At 35.9% G+C, this 23903-nt stretch overlaps 1 protein-coding gene across 1 annotated transcript in view; it reads left to right on the forward strand.

Moving 5' to 3' along the window:
* HMCN1 (hemicentin 1) overlaps positions 1 to 23903 on the forward strand; it is a 517054-nt gene that overhangs the window by 132129 nt on the left and 361022 nt on the right. Inside the window, 2 exon segments of the mRNA XM_044003022.1 lie at positions 1575 to 1733; positions 2393 to 2515. Of these exon segments, the coding sequence (XP_043858957.1) occupies positions 1575 to 1733; positions 2393 to 2515 (282 nt within the window).

The raw sequence follows: 23903 nt of genomic DNA on the forward strand, positions 1-23903 counted from the left end.
GTTTTTCAATTTTTTATAATGCTTGGATTCTGTAATCAAATGATTTCTTTCTACATCTATTTGAAATGGACATCACTGAGGTTATGTGACATTTTATTGGGGCTGGATGGGAAGCATTTAATTTGTTTTGTTTTGTTTTTTTTTGTGGGGTTTTTTGCAGGCAATGGGGGTTAAGTGACTTGCCCAGGGTCACACAGCTAGTAAGTGTCAAGTGTCAGAGGCCGGATTTGAACTCAGGTACTCCTGAATCCAGGGCCAGTGCTTTAACCACTGCGCCATCTAGCTGCCCCTTTTTGGTTTTGTTTTTGTTTTTTTTTTTTTTGGAAGCATTTAATTTGGAGCATGGAATACTTTGTCAAGTGTGATAGACATAGGGGGTTAGTACTATGGGTTTTGGATTTAATTCAGCTTTAGGGCACTTGAGGTCTGGGGAATGAGCCACTGTCATAAAGGTTGAGAGAGGAAATCAGAAAAAGATGAGAATATATTTTAAAAAACAAACAGGTAACTATTTCAGAATTGTTACTTGAGTCAGGCTTTAGACCAAGAAAAAGCTCTTACATCCCTTTCTGCTATCGTTCATTCTCTCTCCCATACTTCATGTCCTTTATCCTAAAACTAGCTTTATGACAAGTTAAATAGACTTCTTCAGCCAGCCTAGAAATTTTACTACCATTTACAACTCCTTTGGAAGGTTGTTTCTATGAAAAAAATTAATTCCAAGTTCCACATAGCTGACTTCAATTTTTTGAACAAAACCTTCAAAAATGCTGTACTATACTAATTAAAATTGAATATACTATCAAAACATGTTTGTGCATATAGAAACATATATTAATGAAGGAATACATACAATGTTTTATACAAGCATGTTTAGTATATATGTATGTGTGTATATATATATTGTATGTAGCATAAGCGATGCTGAGCTTACCTTAAAGCAAGAAACACAAGAGACCAAGTCCTACTTCTGATACATACTGACTTTGTTACATTAAGTAAATATATTGATCTTACAGCCCAAGATAACTCTCTTAAGACTATATATAACAGACTATATATAATGCAGTAACCTGGTTAGGTAGAAGGATTTTCCTCACCTGGGGGTTCCCTTTACCAAAGACATTACAAGTCCAGGTCCTATGCAACAAAATTTGTGTATAATGTTACTGTGTATAATATTTTATATATACATGGATATACAGATATATGTAACATTCACATATATAGCAATAGTACATGATAGCACAAATATACATATATTTGTATGTATACATATAAATTCCAAATATCATTAACATTCACACTCCTGTTAGTGAAAACTCCTGTTTCTAAGTAAAACACTTATATATAGAAACACTTATGTCCAGTTTGTCAACCTCTGTGTGGCTTACTCATGCCTATCAACTAGTATGTTATAAGTTATTTGTAATGGTTTTTCTTGCAAAGGGACCAATTGGATGGAACATACCTAGAAGAGAGTAAAGAGAACTTTGCTCATTAGAAGAATCCCAACATTGATAATGCCTTTTTTCACTAATGAAATAACTTTTTTTTTCTGTTCTTTTGAACAGGGTGGTGGTGATTGTCCAGAAATGAGTATTGGGGCCATCAAAATTGCCTTGGAAATTTCTCTCCCTGGATCTTTTATATATGTATTTACTGATGCACGATCCAAAGATTATCGGCTAACTCATGAAGTGTTACAACTCATCCAACAGAAGCAGTCACAAGTAAGTGGAAATTCACTCCAATATTTCCCAATGTAACCACAGCTAAGTAGCATAGGAGATGCTTTCTTTTATCTGGCCATTATGTGGAAAAATTGCATTATTTGTGTCAAAGAGTAACAACAGATTTCATTCAAACATAATACATACATACTAGTTTATATATAAATCTTTACAGACATTTTATCATTGTGTGTGTGTGTGTGTGTGTGTGTGTGTGTGTGTGTGTGTTGAAGGAGGAGGGATTGGATCCTGACCTGTGATTTCATTGGTGCGGTATCTTCCAGTGTGGAAATTTTGTGAACTGATTCTGATAAATAATTTGTTCATAATTTTCAGTGTCAGAAATTTATCTGAGGTCACTGAAAGATGAAGTAAATTGTCCATGCTCACATAACTAATGCCAAAGGGAAGATTTAAACCCACGTCATCCTGACTTCACACATTACTCCACATGGCTTCTCAAGAGGCTTAAGAGCCTCTCCATTAAGGTATTTACAAGTTATTTGTACACCAAATTTTAGGTATGTTTTCCATACAAAATATATAATAAGGAATGTCCAAGAGGTATCTTATTGACATTAAAAAATTTGACCACTTACCCTGTCTACTCCATACAATTGGGTTTAAAATACTTATCTTAGGAATGATTTTGATTACAGGTTGTGTTCGTGCTGACAGGAGACTGTGATGACAGAGGCCATATTGGTTATAAAGTCTATGAAGAGATTGCCTCTACAAGTTCGGGTCAGATTTTCCACTTAGATAAAAAGCAAGTCAATGAGGTAAAGTGTGTATGATTGAAACAACAACAATATAATAAGAGTTGGTCTTTCTCATGAATATTATATTCATAGTATAACAAACCGAAGACTATAGCATTTATTGTACATGAATCTTTTTATCACTTCATTATTCAAAAGGAGTATGATTTTGTCTTTCTCCTTTGACAGAAGTTACATTCCTTAGTTGATCATCCTCTAAGTGGCTAAGGATTTTTTTAAAAAGGTTGGGTAAGAAGGTGACTTTTGGCTATCGTTGATTATAAAATTTTTCTCAATTTAACTGGGTTGATCCTAAGACTAGCTCTATCACTGGGCCTATACTTGAAGCTTTTCCATCTGGGAAGGCCTGATTAGAACTTTTGTTCCACTAGTATAGCTTCTGAGAACCTTCCGAAGGAGTTGATTCTCTTTCGGTGTCCTGGGTTCTGGGAGTCTGGTGTGCCGACGAACCCTTTCTTAGAATGATGAATAAAATAAAATACAAAAGATTACAAAAGAAACAAATTGTGTTGAAATAATGATGTAACTTTTTCACATCCAAGTTCAAGGACCCCCTCCAGTTTACCCAGGGACCCCATTTAAGAACCTTTTTTCTAGAAGGAGGTAAAAAAACCACGCTAAATCTTGGCATCTGTGGAATTCTCAGTATAAAAGAGCCAAGATCCTTGTATATTAGATAGGAAGTAAGAGAACTCTGAAAAAAAAAAGTAACTTAAGGTTCCCAACATAACTATTAAAAAAACCCAAAACACTGCAAATAAAGGCTCCATCGACTATAAGATTTGATTTCTGGTTTTCATTGCTGTCAGAACTGATGTTAGAAAAACAATGCTATTTGATGGAGTGTGAATTTGGCACAGTTTGAAACTGTACTGATTAATCTGTCACTGGTGTTTTAAATAATATGTCTAGCTTGTTCTTGCTATTTTGGGTACAAATCAGTCCTGGCTTAATATTCAGACAGGGCTTTCTCCTTTTTTGGCTTAAGATGGAGACTTTTTTTGAAGTCCCTGTTTTGAATGACATCTATTTTTTTCAAAATATATGTAATTTTATTTGTTAACATTCCTAGCTTTACACTAAAGGCTGTTTGTAAAACATGACCCTAGCACTGACCTTGAAAATAAGTAGAAACGGGTGTTTCCTCTAAAATGTGTAAATGTGTCAGAGGAGTCTATAATATAAAAATCTACAGGAAATCTGTGAAAACAATGTGTATATGTTCTTACTCTTTCCCTTCTTTGAACTCACCTAATTAAATGTCAAAAAAAAAAAAGCAGCAAGGAACCTAGTGAGGCTGTGTTAATATATTTTATGTACATTTACATGTTCATAATTCACGTGTATAAATATATTAGCATTTCTTTATGTCAGTAGTGAATCTTAGTATCCAAAAGAAATATTTATTTCACTGGGGACTAGGTCAATATCATATTTTAATCTCATTTAGGAGGCAGAATGGCAAATATTTATGTGTGTGTGTGTATATATATATATATATATAGTATATAGTATGTACTATAGTATAGTATATACTATAGTATATAGTATATATATCTGTATAGTATATTTACTATATGTAGTAATATATAGTGTATGTATAGTATACATACTAATATATACTAGTATATATAATATAACACATACACATGTGTGTGTTTATGTTCAATATAGATCCATATGTTTACATAGACATGTAAAAAAGTGGCCTTCCCTGAATATACTGCTGAAGCAAAAATTCTTGTTATTACATTTTCAGAAACCATAAAAGAAAATTTCCACAAACTTTTGGAACCATAGTAAAAAGTAAAAATGATAGATTCCACAGGCCATCTGAAAGAAAGCCCAAATATAGCCAGAAATGTGATTCTAGAGAATAGAAGTCAAAAAAGAAAAACTACAAGAGATAATCAAATCACATGCCAAAGATCCCTACTCCTAATCACATAGGTTTACACAGGAAGTATGAGAAAGGAAAGAATGAAATATACAAAGTGGCCTACACCTGAAAAAAAAGCATCCTGTAAAATTAAGGTTAATCAATGGAGAAGAAATGGATCAATAGAATCAATGGCTTCCAGTCAGTGTCTATTCAGAAAAACCAGAGCTGCAAAAAATAAGTACAAAAGACAAGTGAAACCCAGGTTGTAATCAGTTTGAGCATCTTGAAAGGGATAAGTGATGACTGAGTCTTTACATCATGAAAGGGGGAGAAAAAAATATTTTTCTCCAGAATCCCACCTTCCCAAAGGGTAAACAAAAGAACAAAGAAGGTCAAATTCATGTCCTAGATTTTTTTTTTTGAAGAAAGAAGAGAAATAACCTAGAAAAAATAGAAGGAAGAGGAATTTACCATTTTTATACTTGGGGGACCATGGGGGGAAAAGGAGGTAGAGGTAAGATCTCTTGAACCTTGCCCTTAGTTGAGCTTAGCAAAGGAAGCTTTGCTGGGATGGATAGTATAAGATAACTATAACAAAATAATCAGGGAAGTGGACTGAGATGAGGACAAAAGAGTTTAGGGTTGTGTGGCATTGGGGACACAATAAACTTCTGCCAGAAGGCTGATTATGAAAGTAGAAGAACAAACAGAAAGATCAAGGCCCAGTGATCTGGATCTGGTAGGAAAAGGAAGGAATGGTATTAGGATCACACCATTCAGCCACAGATTACTAGAACTGATGTTCCTTCTTCCTCCCTCTCTTTTCTTTTTTCCTTTCAAAGACTTGGGCTAAGAACAAAGATTGGAATTATAGTATTTTGGAAGGAAAACAAACCTAAAAATCATAACCATGAATGTGAATGGGATGAACTTATCCACAAAAGAAAGGAGAGCAGACTCTTATTTAAAACAAAAAGCAAACCTTGCTAATTCCTTCTTAGATATTCATCAAGTATTACTCCAAGTGCAGAGATTATTCTCATAAGACTTTTGTTGAGATGGGAAAGTTAGTCGTATGGTTGTCTTTTTTCAACAAATATGTGATTACCCCCCCCCCCCCAAGTATATGATATTTTCCCCTCTTTCAGATATTTTGAGAATACCTCCCATCCCTTCATAATTATATTCTCTCCTACAAAAACCTCCTTTGTATACTTGGTCCTATGCAACTGATCTTATCCTTTTTTTTCTTTACTATCATTTCTAGGTCCTCATATGGAGGACTGTGACCAAGAGTCCAAATATAGCATCTCCAGTGTCATCAAAAGAGAAAATTGTTTCTTTTGGAAATTTTAAAATAATTTTTTCTAGGGTTTTTTTTTCCTGTTAATCCACTTTCAGTTTTATCCTTAAATGCCTTCAACATGATCTGGCCTAATAGTGTCTCATGTCAAGCTTCTGTAAATTTGTTTTTCTTTCCAATCATTTTTACTTTTTATGAGTCAGTAATGCTCATAATCTTCTACCATCCTCTTGTGTAAGAATTTATGCACAAGTTTATATTATAAAGCAGTATTGCTCTTGGCTGTTATCGCACTATACTTGGCAAAGTGATCAAGTATTTGCTGGCAGTTTCTAGTCTCTTTTGGCCTCCTCTTTGTGTTGATTGATTCATATTGTTAAACTTCCTTAGGAAATGGTGAGAATCTTTTCTTTTATCTAGTTTTCCTCTTTTGGTTTAAATAGGTTAAGTTAGCAATACTTAGGTTAGAGATGTTTTAATTGGGTCTCTATCCTCAATCCTCATTTTTTTTTCTAATTTGTTATCGATTTAGAACCTTATTATAACAATCTGATGGTCTGACTATCCAGAAATTACTCATCAAGAACCAGTCTTTTTTTGTCTTATATAATAGTATGTAACATTATCTAGTGTTCACCATATCCAGTGTCTCCATATTCTCTTTTTCAAGAAAATATTCAGGTTATATATGTGTGAAGCTTCTCTGGCCTACAGGTCTTTGACCTCTTTTCTTTCCTAATTCTGATACTGTTATTTTTAACATGGATAAAAAAATTACAAAATTCTTTCTATACACAAAGCACTCTACTAAGCCCTGGAGATAAAAATAAAATAGCAAAACAATCCTTGCTCTCAAGAAACTCATCTTCTAACAGGAGTCTCTCTCTCATTCTGTCTCTCTCTGTCTCTGTCTCTCCATATATATATGTGTATGTCTTCAGCTTTGTCAGATAGAAAAGAACCACTCTGGTACCTTTGCCAAGAAGACCCAAAATTGGTGATGAAGAGTCAAACATGACTGAAAAACTATCAGACAATTCCCAGGGATCTTAAATGCCTGGTCTGAGATTATCTTCACCAGGTTGTGCATTGTGAACTGTCAGGAACACAGTATACGTTGCTGAATATTGAAATACATATAAAAACAAAGCTAATTTAATTTGAAGGCTCCTAATTGAGTCCTTTGTAGAATTTCTCTCTCTTTACATGCTCCATAAAATTGTTGACACTTAGGCTACAATTATTTATACAGCATTTTGGGGGATATGTTATTTATAAGTATTTGCAACATGAGAAGACCAAGTGGCCTAAAAAAATGATATTTCTTGTTGGCTTTGTGCATGAACTAAAACTAGTATTATAATCTCCTTTTATATGCATCTCCAAGGAGAAGCTGTTAATCATCTTTCCATTTATCATCAACTTCCTTTTTGTCTTTTGGCATCACTGATGATGAGGATGTCCACATTAATATGATTGCGTTCATCTTGGCATATTTAGATTTTTCATTAGAAAAGGTAATATAGTAGATAGAGTATTTTACTTACAGCCGGGATGACCCGAGTTTGAAACCTCCCTCAGGTACTAGCTCTGTAACCCTGGGCAAGACACTTAACCTCCCCCTCTGCCTCAGTTTCCTTATGTGTAAAATAAACATAATAATAGCATCTACCTCCCAGGGTTGTTATGAGGATCAAATGAAACAATATGTATAAAGCACTTTACAAACCTTAAAGCTATATAATGTCTAGCTATTAAGATGAGAGATAATACATATTGGGTCTAAATGTGATTTAGTGTGCCAACAATCAATTTCATGTATTTAGATGGTTCAAAAACTTCCAGGCTTATTACCCTCATCTCTCTGCCTATCACTCTGGGGGTAAGGAGGCAACACAAAATTAATGGTAATATTATACTTTTCTTTCCATCTGTAATCATGGACAAACCATTCATGAGCAAGTGTCTGGCCTACTTGTGATGAGCCTCTTTGTATCAACGCAGGCCCTTAGAAATTAAACACAATTCAGTCAAATCTTGCAAACCAGTACCATGCTCCCAACCAGACCTTGTAGTCTGCTGGTATAGTCTTTAAGAACACAGAGTTGTTTTCAGGACACCTTGCATTACATTCTTCTTTTGAGAATCATGATTAGAATAATGTTGAAAGGTCACAACTTTCATGCTATATGGTGATGGTAAAAGAGAGGAGAAAAACTTTTGGTTAATATCACTGACAGAAATAATTGCAGCAAATATGTTGTAGAGGAGCAGCTAGGTGGCATAGTGGATAAAACACCTGCCCTGGATTTAGGAGGACCTGAGTTCAAATCCAGCCTCAGACACTTGACATGACTCACTAGCTGTGTGACCCTGGGCAAGTCACTTAACCCCAATCCCCTTACCCCCCCAAATATATATATATATACATATATAATCAGATAATAATTTGTTTTTGAAAACATAAAGACTATAATATTATATAATGAAATGCCAGATTCTAATTTCCTCAAACAAAATGTAATAAGTTATGCATATATATGTCAGATCATAGAATAATGAAAATATTTTTTTTTTGCCTTTTTTGCCCTTGGTTAGATAGTATTAAAAGTACCATGGAGGTTCACTTTTCTGATAATCTAAGAAAAAGGAGAAATAGTTAACATTGAAGGGAAGTTTTGTTTGAGAGATTTCCTTGTGACCTACGATAAACTCATGGAAACAGTCTTTGTTCCATACATTTGCCAGGTTTCTTTATGCATTCCTAGAATGACTTGACTGCGGTGGGGTTAGAAAAGCAAAACCTTTGGAAAGATGATGTGAACTACTTTTGAGTCTCCATGTAATTTAGGCCAATATTTGGCTATGTTGCAAACATTGAAAACATTTCTTTCTTTCTTACTTTTTTTTTTTTTTTTACTGAGTCCCAGAGGAAAAATGTACTTCAAAGTCACTGGTGAGAGAAAGGGGATACTAACAAAGGTCTCTCAAAAGTTGTTGATTATGTTTTTTTAAAAGTTATAAACAAACAAGTTACTTTAGGAGATACAGCAGCTGGCTCTTCCCATCAACTTTGCCTTTCAGAATATGAACTTGAAAACCTTAGTCAGTATGTTTTTGTTTAATCCTAAATGTCTGGTATCATCTATATTTAGGGAGCCAAATGGTTTAAGGAATAAATGACCAAATTGTGAAAATGTGAGTTGTATTTATAATTGTAGCTTACTTGTAAATATAGTTATAAAATTAATGGTAGATACAATTTCTTCTTTTTCTTTCTTTCTTTTTTTTTTTTGGATGATGTGCTGAAGCCTGCAATAGTCATATATAAACCTGGGTTTCATGCTGCCAGGCCATGTTTTAGATTAAACAGCTTTACCTTCTTTCATTTCAGTTCCCCAAGAATAGGAGCCAAAATAGACAGAGCCTGACATTGAAATACCCATTAGAGGGATTCCTGTTATAGGAAGGTTCCAAAATAGTAATATATTGTATTTGTATAGTGACTTTCTTACTTTTCAAAATACTTTCACATCTATTATCTCATTTTGTCTTCACAAAAGTCCATTATTCAATTAATTATTCAATACTTGTAGAGAGCTTAAAATGCACTTCGCTGTGCTACATATTAACTCAATTTTGTTCAACAAACATTTGGGTGTCTGTTATGTTTATAAAACCTTGTGACAGGCTGAAGATACAGAGACAAAATGAAGCACATTTCTAGTCCTCAAGGAGCTTCCATTCTAGTGAATAATTATTTAAATTGTCTCTAAGTTCACCTTGTCATTCTCCTGCATTTTAGTCTGGAATGTTGGTGCACTTCTTGTTTAAGAAATATAATATTTAATTTTTTTTAATCCAAAATGTCTAAATTAAATATAGTATTTATATTAAAAAAAGACATTAATTTTATGAATGAATTAACAACTGAGTTGCCATAAATAGAATGGCAGAGATGGAAGTGGCTTCAGAGTACACTTAAGTTCAAAAATGTGAATCCATATGTTAGTCAAGGAGTAAACATTTATTAAGTACCTACTATGTGTCAGGCATGGGGCTAGGTGGTTGGGATACCAAGAGGCAAAACTCAGTCCCTGCCTTCCAGGAACTCACAGTCTAACAGGGAAGTCACTAAGCAAACAAATAAACACAAACAAGGTATACAAGGATAAATAGGGAATAATTGAAAAAGGAAAGGCACTAGAGGGGTTGAGAAAGGTTTCTTGTAGAAGACAAGATTTTAGTTGGGGATTGAAGAACACCCAGGAAACCTGTAGATGGAAAAGAGAGAGAGTATTCCAAGCATGGGAGACAGCCAGAGAAAAAGCCTGGAGCTGAGAGTTGGAGTGCCTTGTTCCTGGAACGGCAACTATGTCAGTCACTAGAGTTGTAGGGAGCAAGATATAAGAAGATTTGGAAGGTGTGGGGGGGGGCAATAATGAAGGACATTGGACACTAAATAAAGGATTTTGTCTTGGAGGTGATCAGGAGCCACTGGAGTTTGAGTGGGGCTGGTGGTTGACATGGTTGCACCTTAACTTTAGGAAAATCATTTTGGCAGCTTAATGGCCAATGGTTTTCCCAAATTTCAGTGGCTATTAAATAGTCAACACTTACCAGCAGGCTATTAAGATATTCTGAGCATGAGTTGATGAGGGATCGTACCAGGGAGGTAGCAGTATCAGAGAAGACAAGGGGGAATATTCAAGAAATATTGCAAAGATAAAATCAACAGACCTTGATGACAAATTGGTTATGGGGGAGGGTAGTAAGAAATGTTGGGTAGTTAGAGATGATAGCCAGGTTGCAAACCTGAGGAACCTGGGTGATGGTTCTGCCCTCTATGGTAATAGGATGAGGGCAAAGATGATGACCAGTTTTTGACATGTTGAGTTTTAAGATATCTACTGGACATCTTTTTTGTTATTTCTGAAAAACAGTTGAATGTAAGATTGAAGGTCAGTGGAGAGGTTAGGGCAGAATAGATAGATTTCAGAGCCATCAGTATATAAATAGTCATTAAATCCATGGGAGCTGATGAGACCACCAAGTGAAATAGTATATCAGGAATCAGGAGCAGAGAAAAGTGCCCCAGACAGAACCCTGTGGAATACCAATGTCTAGAGGGCACAGTCTGAATGAGGTTCCAGCTAAGGAGACTCAGAAGTGTCTGATAGGAGAAAAACCAGGACAAAATGACAATCCAAAAACCTAGAGATCAGAGAGTATCTTCTCATATGATAAATTCCTTCAGTGCATTTGCAATGTGATAATTTTTTTTTAACCCAGATCTGCATTCTCTGCTTTCTACCTTCCAACCCCCTAATTGAAAATCCAATAAAAACAAATCCCTGTTACAAATAGATGTCAATCAAAACAAAGTCCTACATTAGGCGCATTTCACACAAACCCAGCCAAAAAAAAAAAAAAGTCTTGATCTGTACTCTGGATCAGAAAGTCGACAGTGTATTTCATCTTGAGTCTTTTGGATCTGTGAGTGGTCATTGAGTTGTTCAGAATTCTTAAATCTTTCCAGGTTGTTTGTCTTTACAATATTGTTGTAATTGTACAAGTTGTTTTCCTGGTTGTTCTTATTTCATTTTGTATCATTTCATAAAAGTCATCCTAGGTTTCTCTGAAACTACCCCCTTTGGGATTGCTTATACCACAACAGTATCCTCTTGTATGCATACCATAACTTATTCAGCCATTCCCTGATTGATGGATGCCCCTTCAGTTTGCCATTCTTTACCTCCTTAAAAAGAGCTACTATAAATATTTTTATATACATGGGTACTTTTCTTCTTTCTTTGATTTCTTTGGGATATAGACATAGTAGTGGTATCACTGGGTCAAAGGGTGTAGACAGTTGAACAGTTTTTTAGGTATAGTTCCAAATTGCCTTTGCAGAATAATTATACTACTTCACATCTCCACTAACAGCATATTATATCTGTTTTGTCATAGCCTTTCTAGCACTTGTCATTTTTCTTTTTTGTTAACTTTTCAAATCTGATGGATATAAAGTAGAACCTTAGGACTTTTTATTTGCATTTATCTAATTATTAGTAATTTTGAGCAAATTTTTATTATCTCTGAAAATTGCCTATTCATGGCCCTTGACCATTTATCTGTTGGAGGCAAGATAATTAATTTTATAAAAATTTGATTCACAGTGTTTTAAGAATATATCTTGGGGCAGCTAGGTGGGGCAGTGGATAGAGCACTGGCCTTGGAGTCAGGAGTACCTGAGTTCAAATCCAGCCTCAGACACTTAACACTTACTAGCTGTGTGAACCTGGGCAAGTCACTTAACCCCAGTTGCCTCACTAAAAAAAAAAAAAAGAATATATCTTGGGGGTGCAGCTAGATGGCACAGTGGATAGAGCACCGGCCCTCAAGTCAGGAGTACCTGAGTTCAAATCTGGCCTCAGACACTTAACACTTACTAGTTGTGTGACCCTGGGCAAGTCACTCAACCCCAATTGCCTCATTAAAATAAAAAAAAAAGATATATCTTGGGGGCGGCTAGGTGGCAGAGTAGATAAAGCACCTGCTCTGGATTTAGGAGAACCTGAGTTCAAATCTGACCTCAGATACTTCACACTTACTAGTTGTGTGACCCTGGGCAAGTTACTTAACCCTCATTGCCCCACAAAAAACAAAACAAAAAACAACAACAACAACAACAAAAAGAATATATCTGCATGGAAACTATGGATAGTGTAGAAGCAGAGAAGTATTTCTGACTGCCCTTTCTTTCCAGTTGTTTTATAGTTTTGCCAAATGGAAAGCTCAGGATTATTTGAAGAGGACACATATACCTGACCCAGAGATATCACAGATGTTAAAAGGAATATCAGATCAAAACAAAGAATTTAGACTGAGAAACACTGAAGTCATTGGTGAAAGGGGTTCAAAGTACAGACTGAAGAAGATTAAGGGCTTCTGTAGCTAATCGATCAAATTCTATAATCACAAAAGAGCTCACTATGGTCATAGGCAAATAACTAAAGAGTCTGGAGGATTCTTCCCATTATGAAGAAGAACCAGGTATAATACAACATAAGTAAACAGACACACACAATCGAGAGCAGTTTTACAGAAAGAACAAGAAGCAAGAGACCCCAACTTAGCATGACTTGATAATTTTGAGTGGCTATGTACTTATAAGGTACTGGGAATCTAGAGTAGTTTTCTGGGAACTCACTTGTCAAGGCAGGGGGTGGGAGGTAAACTAGGTAGGTACAACAAATAACTTCTAAGAGAATGCAAGATCTTTTAGGGCAAGATCATTTGATTTTTGTCACTGTATCCTTAGCACAGTGGCTGGCATTTTAAGAATATATTGGTTATTCCTTGAGAGACTCTATACAATTTAGAAGGAGAATCCCAATATTCTGATGAGTTTAAGTTGATAAAACTTCTGGAGCATCAACTGTGAACTCAACACCTCTAATTACCTGAATCACCATGCATATATTTTGGATTTAAGCAGTTTAACCTTCTGGATAGGATTGAACACTTTAATAAGGTAAGGGCAATGCTTATATAGCCTAAGCAGTTACCTAGCAGATGCTATTTTTAAAAAATTCAGAATACTAATAATGATTTAGCTTATTAGTGCTACATAAATAAGCAACTTGAGATTACAAATGAGATTTGATTTTATGCCACCTTGGATCACCTATAGAGAAAAGAGTCATGCAGATATAAACAGAACAAGACTAAAAAATAGCCAAGAGTTAACATCTAGTCTATTACCCACCAGCAAGCAAAGTAAAGGTACAATATATAGATAGATAGAGATATATAGATATATAGATACATAGATACCTTTTTCCACTAAATTCCTATGAGCTGATTCAATCCATTTCATGATTGGAGAAGCTGAACAGCTTTCTATTAAGTGTCTTATTTGAGAATTATACCATTACACAAAGGAGACACTGACACAAGTTCATTGAATTTTTTCCTGCTGGCCAACAAGTTCTTTTTTTTTCCTTTGGCTCTTAAGGCAGCTTTTGCAAACAGTGTATTTTTAAAACTCAATAAATGAGCACCTGAAATGAATTATGGAAAGGATAGAACCAATGCCAGGAGAGGAAAATGGAGGAAGCCATTTATTTCTGTGGCTGTGGGAACTGACATTTTTAAAAGGTGACAATTCAGAAGTGACAAGAACATCTGGCTATGGATAGAGAGTTAATTAACATTATGGAGGAAAAGGATAACCATAATTAGGATTGTCAAAGGATATTCTCAAGATTTAGTCACTACAATATATATTTAGCTAGAGAGGTACATGAATTGTTAAAAAAATCTTATTCGGTCTTCTTTCTCTGATCAATTAAAGGCAAACTCAGGAAATAAGATACAAGGAGCTTATTGACAGGACATAGCATCAGGCAGCTGTAGTGGCACTGGACTCTGAATTCTAACTTGGAGCTGCTTTTATTAGAGGGGAGTAAAACAATTGGCATATGAGGGTAAGACAGTTCTGATTGGTAGTTCTTTCAATGAGGTGGTGGGATTAGTGTCTCCTTAGCTCTATTGCTAAGTGTTGCAGTGGATAGAGCACTGGGCTTAGAATCAGGAAGACTCACATTCATGAGTTTAGATGGTAGACTAGCTTTGTGACCATGGACGTCACTTAACCCTGTTTGCCTCAGTTTCCTCATGTATAAAATGAACTACAGAAGGAAATGGCAAACCAATCCAGTATCCTTGTCAAGAACACCCCAAATGGGGTCATTAAGAGTCAGAGTCAGAAATGACCAAACAACAAGAAGCCTCTCTCCATTACACCATCATTAGGAGATGGGAGTAGCCTTCAGGTGATGGAATTCATCAGCAAGAGATGGAAGTAGTCCTAAAAAGACTAAGAACTCCAGGCTGCTTGAGCACTGTATCCAAAAACTGAGCAAGGTTAAAACTTGGGGGTCACTCTGATTTTGTCCCAATGGTTGATTTTGTACATTATTAGATAGATGCTGTGGGTCTACAAGTTTTTATTTTCTCAAAGTGATCTTAGAATAAAATTGTAACTTGGGAAAACAACCTGGGTTTTACCCATGAAACTAAAGATCACCCCAAAATTAAGACATAGTACTCCAGCAGCATCCAAACAACTGAACCTAATTAGCAAGAATTATTAGAGTAGAACCATGTTAGATAGTTCTCATTGTTAATGAAGTCTCTCTGTGAGTCATATTAACTAATTACCTACTACTCTCCATTGAATCTGTCTTAAGTATTTATATTATTTTTCACATCATGAATTACATAGTTCAATTGAGGGCTCATTTGTGCTGCTTGCCTCAGGCACCCAAACTCCTAATTCTGACTGTTCCTTAAATGATGATCTAATCTAACAGCAAAATCAATACTGAGAAATTCATACAAAGGTTAAAATTCTTGTCTAAAGTCATACAATTGTGGTTGAACTTGGATTAGATCTGTGGGTTCTAGATTCCCAAGAAAGAATTAGTTCCACCATAGCACCTTGCGTAGGCCAGATGAATTCTGGGGTTGGACAAGGTGATATCTGAGTTCCTCCAGATCCTATGATCTCATAATCCTACAAACCTTACCTACTGTGATGTTTAAAATCTAATGTGTGTGTCCTTACCTGCCCCCCCACCCCAGAGTGGGGGCAGAATTAGCTAAGGTTTACTTATAAATTCAGTGAAAGTTTAGGCTTTTAAGCATTTATTAAAATATATTAGGGGTTAGCAAAGAGAGAGAACAAGTCACCTTCACCTAGCTATCCAAGAGAATGAATTTCTGCAAGTTAGGAAACCTGGCTACCTTCCTTCTTTTTCTGCCACCACCAGCTCCTTTCCAAACCAAAAAGACAGATCCTCAGCCGCTTCTCCAGGAAGCCCCCTATGGAACAGGAAGCAGGGCAGAGCCCCCACACACAGTTCCAAGCTAATTGGCTGGTCCATCCATTGATTGACATGACTTACAGGCAGTATATGAATATAGGTAACTTCCAGAGGCCAGGCAGCTTCCAGACACTAGTCACATACTTTCTTTTAAGGGGGGCGTCGACCTGATTCTCACAATATCTTTCTCACTATGGGTTGGCACCCTGATTCTCACAATAGACAGGACATCGGCATGTTCTGTAGCTGTTGGCTTCAAAAAGGCCTCCATTCATCACTTCTTGTTGGCAACCTTGTACCTGCACTTTGTTGTTGGCTTTATTCTTTCTACAGAATCCTTTCCATCCCATGCTCAAGGTAAAACATTCTCTTAGTATAAAGAAAATCTGAGACCCAGATTTAGGAAATCAGCAAGACATGGTTTCATAGGGCTACATGGACTCCATTGATCCCATTATTATATTCCTCTTAAGAAATTTTAATTGGACAAAATTTGTGATGATAGTATATATTTTATTATATGTATTGTAGATATCCAAATGCTACTCTAAATTAGTCTAGCATCTTAACAAACCTTTCAATAAAATGATGATTTGCCCCAAAAAATGCCTAGAGAGGGAAATATTGGGAAATAGGAATGGCAGACAGGCAGTGAATTTGGATCAACATATCCTCACTTGGGTAATAAATGGCTTTTGTTGGTGTATAGTACATTGATACGGTAAATAAAATCTGAAGAAGCAACAGCCTTAGTTTTATTTTCCAGGAATTTTTGTTGTTAGTTTTCTAGTGGGCTCTACCTTTTTAAAAAAATATAAATGTGGGGGCAGCTGGGTGGCGCAGTGGATAGAGCACTGGCCCTGGATTCAGGAGTACCTGAGTTCAAATCTGGCCTCAGACATTTGACACTTACTAGCTGTGTGACCCTGGGCAAGTCACTTAACCCCAATTGCCCTGCAAAAAAAAAAAAAAGCAAAAAAAAAAATATAAATGTGGAATGAAAATGTGGTGCTAAAATCCATTACTCCAGACAAATCCCAATTTTATTATAAAAGCAAGTCTACAACACTTAACAGAGCTGAGCTCGTGTTCAGATGGTTTTTCCAATGTAAACCTAAGATAGGTGAGCCAATTTTTACAAAATAAAAAGCAATTTGTACCTTTGCCCAAAACTTACACTGAATATTTTTGCAGCTTCAAAAATATTTGGATAAGTCTTTTAGTATTTTTTTTTTCATTTTACTCCTGATACTTCCTGTTTTAAATGGGGCTTGAAAGTAAAAGAGCACAATTTCCCTAGAGAATTTATTCTTATAGGAATTTTAACCCAAGTAAAAGCAGAAATGGTTGGAAGTATTAATGAGATCCATTTCATTTAAGATTAAAGGTAAAGTGGAACAACTAACACCTGTGAGATTCAGATAACTATTAAAATGTTTAGTTTCTTTTCCATAGTATCAGATTTTTTTTAAAGATTGAGTCATTTTAAGGAGGCTTCTATAATAGGATAGCCAGATTATTTTATCCTTTGCAGAATATTTTCTCTATACCTGTGATGTTTTATATTAGATCTTCATCCATACCAAGGTTGAACCCATATGCATGATCTCCATAGCACTAAATGATAAGGGAGCAAGAATAAATAACTAAAGCCCACTGGGAAGAAGAATTAGCAACTTCATCAATTATACTTTGATCCATTCATTTCAAGTGAACAAATTGTTCCTTTAGCTCGCAAGTTGCACTTTGATTACATAAGCATACAGCTGCCATTAGTAAACAAAGTTATTTGGATTTTATAATAAATTAATGTCTTCCACTGAATATTTTTACAGGGTTAACAAGGTGTAACATTGCATAGAACATTAAGATGAAATGGTAGTGAATTTATATAAAGGAATAGAAGTAGGCATAATTACTGAATTGGTGAATTGTTATTCCTTACTATGGTTGTAGGGTATCAGCCCTGAGCAGCTATAAAAATAAGCATTTATTATGTGTGTCTATATGCAAATGAAAAAGTAAAAATAGTCAAATGCATTAGTTAGAGGAACAATAATAATGACTTCCTCTTAATAGGAAAGGCAATCTTATAATTTGTTAATTTGAAAATGGAGCTGGAATGATTTATTTTCTTCTTTATGAAAAACTTAAGCATTATTAGATTTCACAAAGCAAATGCTTGAAATTATTCTACCTCTAAGATCTTGAGCTCAGAGATTCCTTTTTCTGAAAACAATCTCTAGAGCTCTACTTCCCTCTCCAAGTTTTTCCATTAGTCTCATTCTGAGCTTCATTTCTGTGATCCCACTTTATTTTTCTAGTTCTGGCCTCATTTAACATACCATCTTCTACACTTCAGTCCAAAATCCCATTGATTTTGGACCTTCTAACCTCCTTATCTGTTTAACTCCCAGCCTTATATGTTCCTACTCCCAAGAAGCTAAATGCTACTGAGAAGGAAAAAAAACAAAACTATTAATCCACTACTAATTTTTTACTAACTTCATTTATCCTTCAATGATGAATAGTAATTCTTTATTTCATCTTTTACTGACTTCCTGTCACAGTCATCACAGAAGTCAGATAAGAAAAAAAGTTCCCATTCTTAAAATGGCATCATTTTGGGGGCAGCTAGGTGGCGCAGTAGATAAAGCAATGGCCTTGGATTCAGGAGGACCTGAGTTCAAATCCAGCCTCAGACACTTGACACTTGCTAGCTGTGTGACCCTGGGCAAGTCACTTGACCCTCATTGCCCTGCAAAAAAAAAATGGCTTCATTTAAATTTTAGAGTGGAAAGAGTATAAGGTAGAGATATTAAGAAGAATACTTTTGTGCTACTTTTTCTGTTAATTTAGTTCTGAAACTTAGGTTTTATTAGTAACAATTGAAAAGGATGATCTAATAGAAGGGAAGTAATGGAAGTTATTGACTTTTTTATTCTAAATGAAAATATGGACTTTCTGAATGTCACAGCTTTTTTAAAAAAATCATACATATTTGGGGAAAAGAGCATCTCTCTCCCTCTTCCCTCTATGAAGATGATCTTGTGTTCTACCTGAATAGGTCGAAGTCATTGGCTGTTAGGTCCTCCAATTCTTTTACTCAGTTTTTCTAAAACTTTCTGTCTTTATCTGAGTTTTCCTTTTCTATGGTCTCAGAAGATAAGGTAGTCCTCTTCCTTGTGAAAGCTGGGGATATGAATGCCATGAATATGAAGGTCATATTCTATTGTCTCTTGTATGACCTAGTTCCACCTCTTTCTCTTGAATATACTTACTCTTACCAGTGGCTCCTTCCTTTTGACCACAAATGTACCTACCTTTCCTTAAGTCTAAAAATCAAACAAAACAATAAAAAACAAACAAACAAACCATCCTTTCTCTTAATGTTGTAACTCCCTAAAACTATGCCATCATTTTTTTTAATTACTGCTATACTTTTAGAAGGAATTGCCTATAAGTAGACCTCTTCTTCACCACCACTGTTACCCTCCCTAAGTAGGCTTCTGCCTTTGTCACTCATAACACTGTTGATTTGAGCTACAATCTCCTTATCACTAAATCTAATAACTTTTGTTAAAGCTCATATTTCCTTGAGCTCAACAGCATTCCTTGCATCCTGTCCCCTCCTTTTCATTCCCACTATAATCACCTTAGTTTCTGCCTTCATTGCCTTTTGACAGGGCTCCTCAAATAGTTTCCTATTTTTTTCTGTCTCCAGGCCTACCCTTCCCAGTCCAGTCCTTCATGCTGCTTCCCATAGTGCCCACAGCACTATTCAGATCGTGTCCCTCTTCCTTTCAAAAACTTTCAGTGATGGTACTAATTGTTTTTTGTTTTCTTTTTTTGTGAGGCAATGAGGGTTAAGTGATTTGCCCAGGGTCACACTGCTATTGTCAAGTGTCTGAGGCCAGATTTGAACTCAGGTCCTCCTGAATCCAGGGCCGATGCTTTATCCACTGTGCCACCTAGCTGCCCCCCTGATTGTTGAATAGAGTATAAAACTCCCTATCCTAGCATTCAAGGCCATTCAGAATCTTAATTCCAACTCAGATTTCTAAATTTGTTTTTATACTCCTTCCCTTCATATACCGTATATGTTCTTGTTAAACCAAATCACCTCCCTTGCTTTCTCTTTTCTTTGCCTTTGCTGACACTATCCCTCATGCTTGCAATGGACTGCCCACACTTTGACCTGAGTTCCCTCCATTTGAGTTTGGGCCCAGATGCCACCTCTTCTCTGAAGCCTGAAGGTACAACTGATATTTCTATCCTCAAACTGATAGAATTATATTTTGCCCTATTCTTTCCTTTTATCACAATCTTCTTTGTATTATAGTTATTTGTATTTCCACTACCTCCATAAAAATTTAAGCTTTCTGACCATAGGGATATATCTTATTTCTTCTTTTCATCCCCAACACTCAGTGAAAACAAGGGACAATCTAAATAATTTGTCAATTATTCAATACCTGTAGAGTTATTTTTCTACTGTATGATAATAATAATCAACACTTAAATAGTGCTTTATTCTTCCAATTAATCAACAAGTATTAAGTACCTACCATATTCCAGGCACTATTCTTTTGTGCTGGGGGTACAGAGATTATTAAATATTCCTTGCCCTCGAGCACCTTATGTTCTAAAGTGGGAAATTACATGTACATATATAGACATACTGAAAACAGATTTTTTAAAAAATAAACATAATATGATGGGAAGAAAGCACTAGCACCTGGAGGAATCAAGAAGAGCTTAATTTATTGTAGAAGGTTGTCCAGTCCCATCTGACTCTCTGTGACCCCAGTTTGGGGTTTTCTTGGCAGAGATACTGTAGTAGTTTGCCATTTCCTTCTCCAGCTCATTTTACAGGTGATGAAACTGAGGCAAGCAAGGTTAAGTGAGTTGCCCATGGTCACTCAGCTAGTAAGTGTCTGAGGCCACATTTGAACTCATGAAGATGAATTTTCCTAACTCTAGGTCTAGGATTCTATACGTTGCACCACCTAACTGCCCCATCATTGTAGAAGGTTGCACGAACTGAATTCCCAAGGAAACTAGAGATTCTAAGAGGCAGAGATGAAGGAGTCTGTTCCAAGAATAGGGGACAGCAGACCAGTGCAAATGCACAGAGACAAGGGATGGAAGGCCAGTTTAATTGGACTGAAGAGTCTAGGAAAGGAATTGATAAAGTAAGGAAGGAAATGGAAGTTGGGTCCAGGATGTAAAGGACTTTATATGGCAGGGGAATCTAATTTTCTTCTAGAAACAAAAGAGAGCTTATTGGGGTTTATTGAGTTGGGGAGAAATAAGAGGACAATAGGCTCAGACCTATACCTTAGGATCATTACTTGGGAGCTATATTGAGGATGAATTGAGGAGAGACTGGAGGCAGGAAACTGTTTAGGACAGAAATGATGAGGGTCTGAAGTAGGTTATTACAAGCAGAAAGAAGGGAATGGATCTGATTGTTTGCTCAGCATAGTTCTGTAATACACAAAAACCAATGGTCCATGGGTAGCATTTTCAAAAATATTATATAGGACAAAACAGGATGGATATAATTGTAATTTTTACAGAGGGCAGCAATGATCTAGTAAACACGAGCTAAAGCTGACATCTCAAGCTAAACTTCTGTAGTAAACAGACCAGGAACTAACCAGATAGCTTTAGGTCTATAGTTGATAGTTTAAGTAAATAGTAGTAATAAAGCTGTACCAGAAATTCTTCTATCATATAATTACCTGAGCTTCAAGCACTAGTGAGTAATGCAACTGTCTTAAAGAAATGATGGTCATAAAGACAATGCAGAAAAATTCTTATACCACAAAGTGGTAGAGAAGTTCTATCATTTACTTTATAAAATATTCCAAATAAAATTGATATATATTCTGATACTTGGCATCTTCAGTATAAATGTGAGAAAAGATAAAGATATGGACAAATATATTGGATAATATAGTTCAGAAGAAAGAAATGAGAGAGGCCAGAGACTTGTAAATTATATAGAACCCTTAAATCTCTGTGTCTGTCATTCATTTGGTCAATAAACATTTATTAAATGCCTACTATGTGCCAAGGCATTGTGCTAATATTATGAACATTCTCCTCAAAAAATAATTGGCAAGTGCTGGATATGGTGAATAAGTGGCAGAATGTGTTAAGCATTCAAAGTATGCTCAGAATCATAGTCTTTAAGATCTATTTTGGGGTAGCTAGGTGGCACAGCAGTGGATAAAGCACCGCCCCTGGATTCAGGAGGACCTGAGTTCAAATCTAGCCTCAGGTACTTGATACTTATTAGCTGTGTGACCCTGGGCAAGTCACTTAACCCTCATTGCCCCACAACAAAACAAAAAAAAAGAAAAAAAGATCTATTTGAATATTTCACAGCAGCCTGTGAACCAACATCATGTACATCTTTTTTGCCTTATGATGATGATCATCTTTAATTATTCATTGATTATAGTGTTCCATGACTTTTAGTTATACAACAATACCATCAAAATCTTGGTATTAGAAATATTGGACTTTGTTTTGGGGGGAAATTTGTGGTTATTCAAGAAGCTTTGCATTTTCTTTGTGTGTGTGATTTTTTTTTGTTTTTGTTTTTTTGCGGGTCCATGAGAGTTCAGTGACTTGCCCAGGGTCACATAGCTAGTAAGTGTCAAGTGTCTGAGGCTGGATTTGAACTTAGGTCCTCCTGAATTCAGGGCCAGTGCTTTATCCACTGTGCTACTTAGCTTTGCCCCTGCATTTTCTTAGTTCAGAAAACAAAACAAAAGGAAACAAAAAAACATGTAGGGACTACATATGCTCAGAGTAACTTACAAGTCTAATGTTGTGGGGTCCTAATGTCTTTTCCAAATATCTTTCTATTGATGCTTGTGTCCCTTTTCTCTGTTAGGCTCCACAGGGCCATCTGAGTCCCTCAGGTCAGGGTGTAGCCAGGTACATGACATGATACTTATCCCCAGGGTCTCTTCTATCTTTACTTTTAGGATCACCTGAGATTACCTAGGGTACTCCTGTATACTATCAGGGGAAAAAAAAACCCAAGCTCTAGATCAATTATAGGTTTCTACCTCCACAGTTCTACTCCTTGGAATCTCACCTGTGAGGTCTATCATCTCCTGAGCAGCAGTCCTAGCCACTTACTTAAGGCTTTCTCCTTTCTCTCGGACTACCCTTGGGACTGGGTGGATTATTTTATTTTTACAAATCCAAGACTCTTTGTTTACTTTGCATTTCGATTAAGTTGGAGGCAAGAGACAATCCACACACTGGGGCAAGTCCTTCCATTGTCTTTTCCCATACCTTTCAGTAATACTTACATATGCAAATCAATCATTCAAAATATTCCTAAAGGACAAGATTCACTTTTAGCTAGAATACTTTGCTTCATATATATTTACAAGACCAATTACATCTGCATAGTCCATTCAAGATTTAAAAGCATCTAGTGATGGATAGCCTCCATATGTTTTCCCATTTTAATCAGGAGTTCTTATCCTGGGTCTCTGAACTTGTTTTAATGAAAAAAATTGATAACTGTGTTTCAGTATTATTTAGTCATTTTTCAGTTGTTTCCACTTTTTGTGACCCCTTTTGGGGTTGTCTTAGAAAAGATACTGGAGTAGTATGCCATTTCCTTCTCTGACTGATTTTACAAATGAGGAAACCAAGGTAAACAGTTAAATGACTTGCCCAGGGTCACACAACTAGTAAGTGCCTGAGATCAAATTTGAACTCAGGTCTTCCTGCCTCAGTAAATGGTGCTCTATCCTCTGCTCTACGTAGCTACCTGAGAAGCAAAAGTATATAGCAAATGGAAAAATGATAATAAAGAAATGAACTAAAATACTTGATCTGATGCAAGATACCTTGTTGGAAGAGAGATGAATAGGGTAGTGCTTTGATTTACTGAATTACGTGTCTTAAAAGAAAAACAATAAGCATAGTAGGATTTTGTATTCTCGTTTGCATGAAAGTAAAAAGGTGGTTTACTGAGGAATATCAGTTATGAAAACCTATCTTTTCTTCATTAATGACCTTATTGAAGATACCCTGTATGTGTGAGTAGATGATTCTCAAGGCATAATATATGTAAAGAGTGCTACAAACCTTAAAGCATTATATACAATATTAGTTTTGATTTTTCTATAGTTAAGAAATTAGGGGGCGGCTAGATGGCGCAGTGGATAAAGCACTGGCCTTGGATTCAGGAGTACCTGAGTTCAAATCCGGCCTCAGACACTTACTAGCTGTGTGACCCTGGGCAAGTCACTTAACCCCCATTGCCCAGCA

The sequence above is a fragment of the Dromiciops gliroides genome, chromosome 4, assembly GCF_019393635.1.
Source record: "Dromiciops gliroides isolate mDroGli1 chromosome 4, mDroGli1.pri, whole genome shotgun sequence".
NCBI lineage: Eukaryota > Metazoa > Chordata > Mammalia > Microbiotheria > Microbiotheriidae > Dromiciops > Dromiciops gliroides.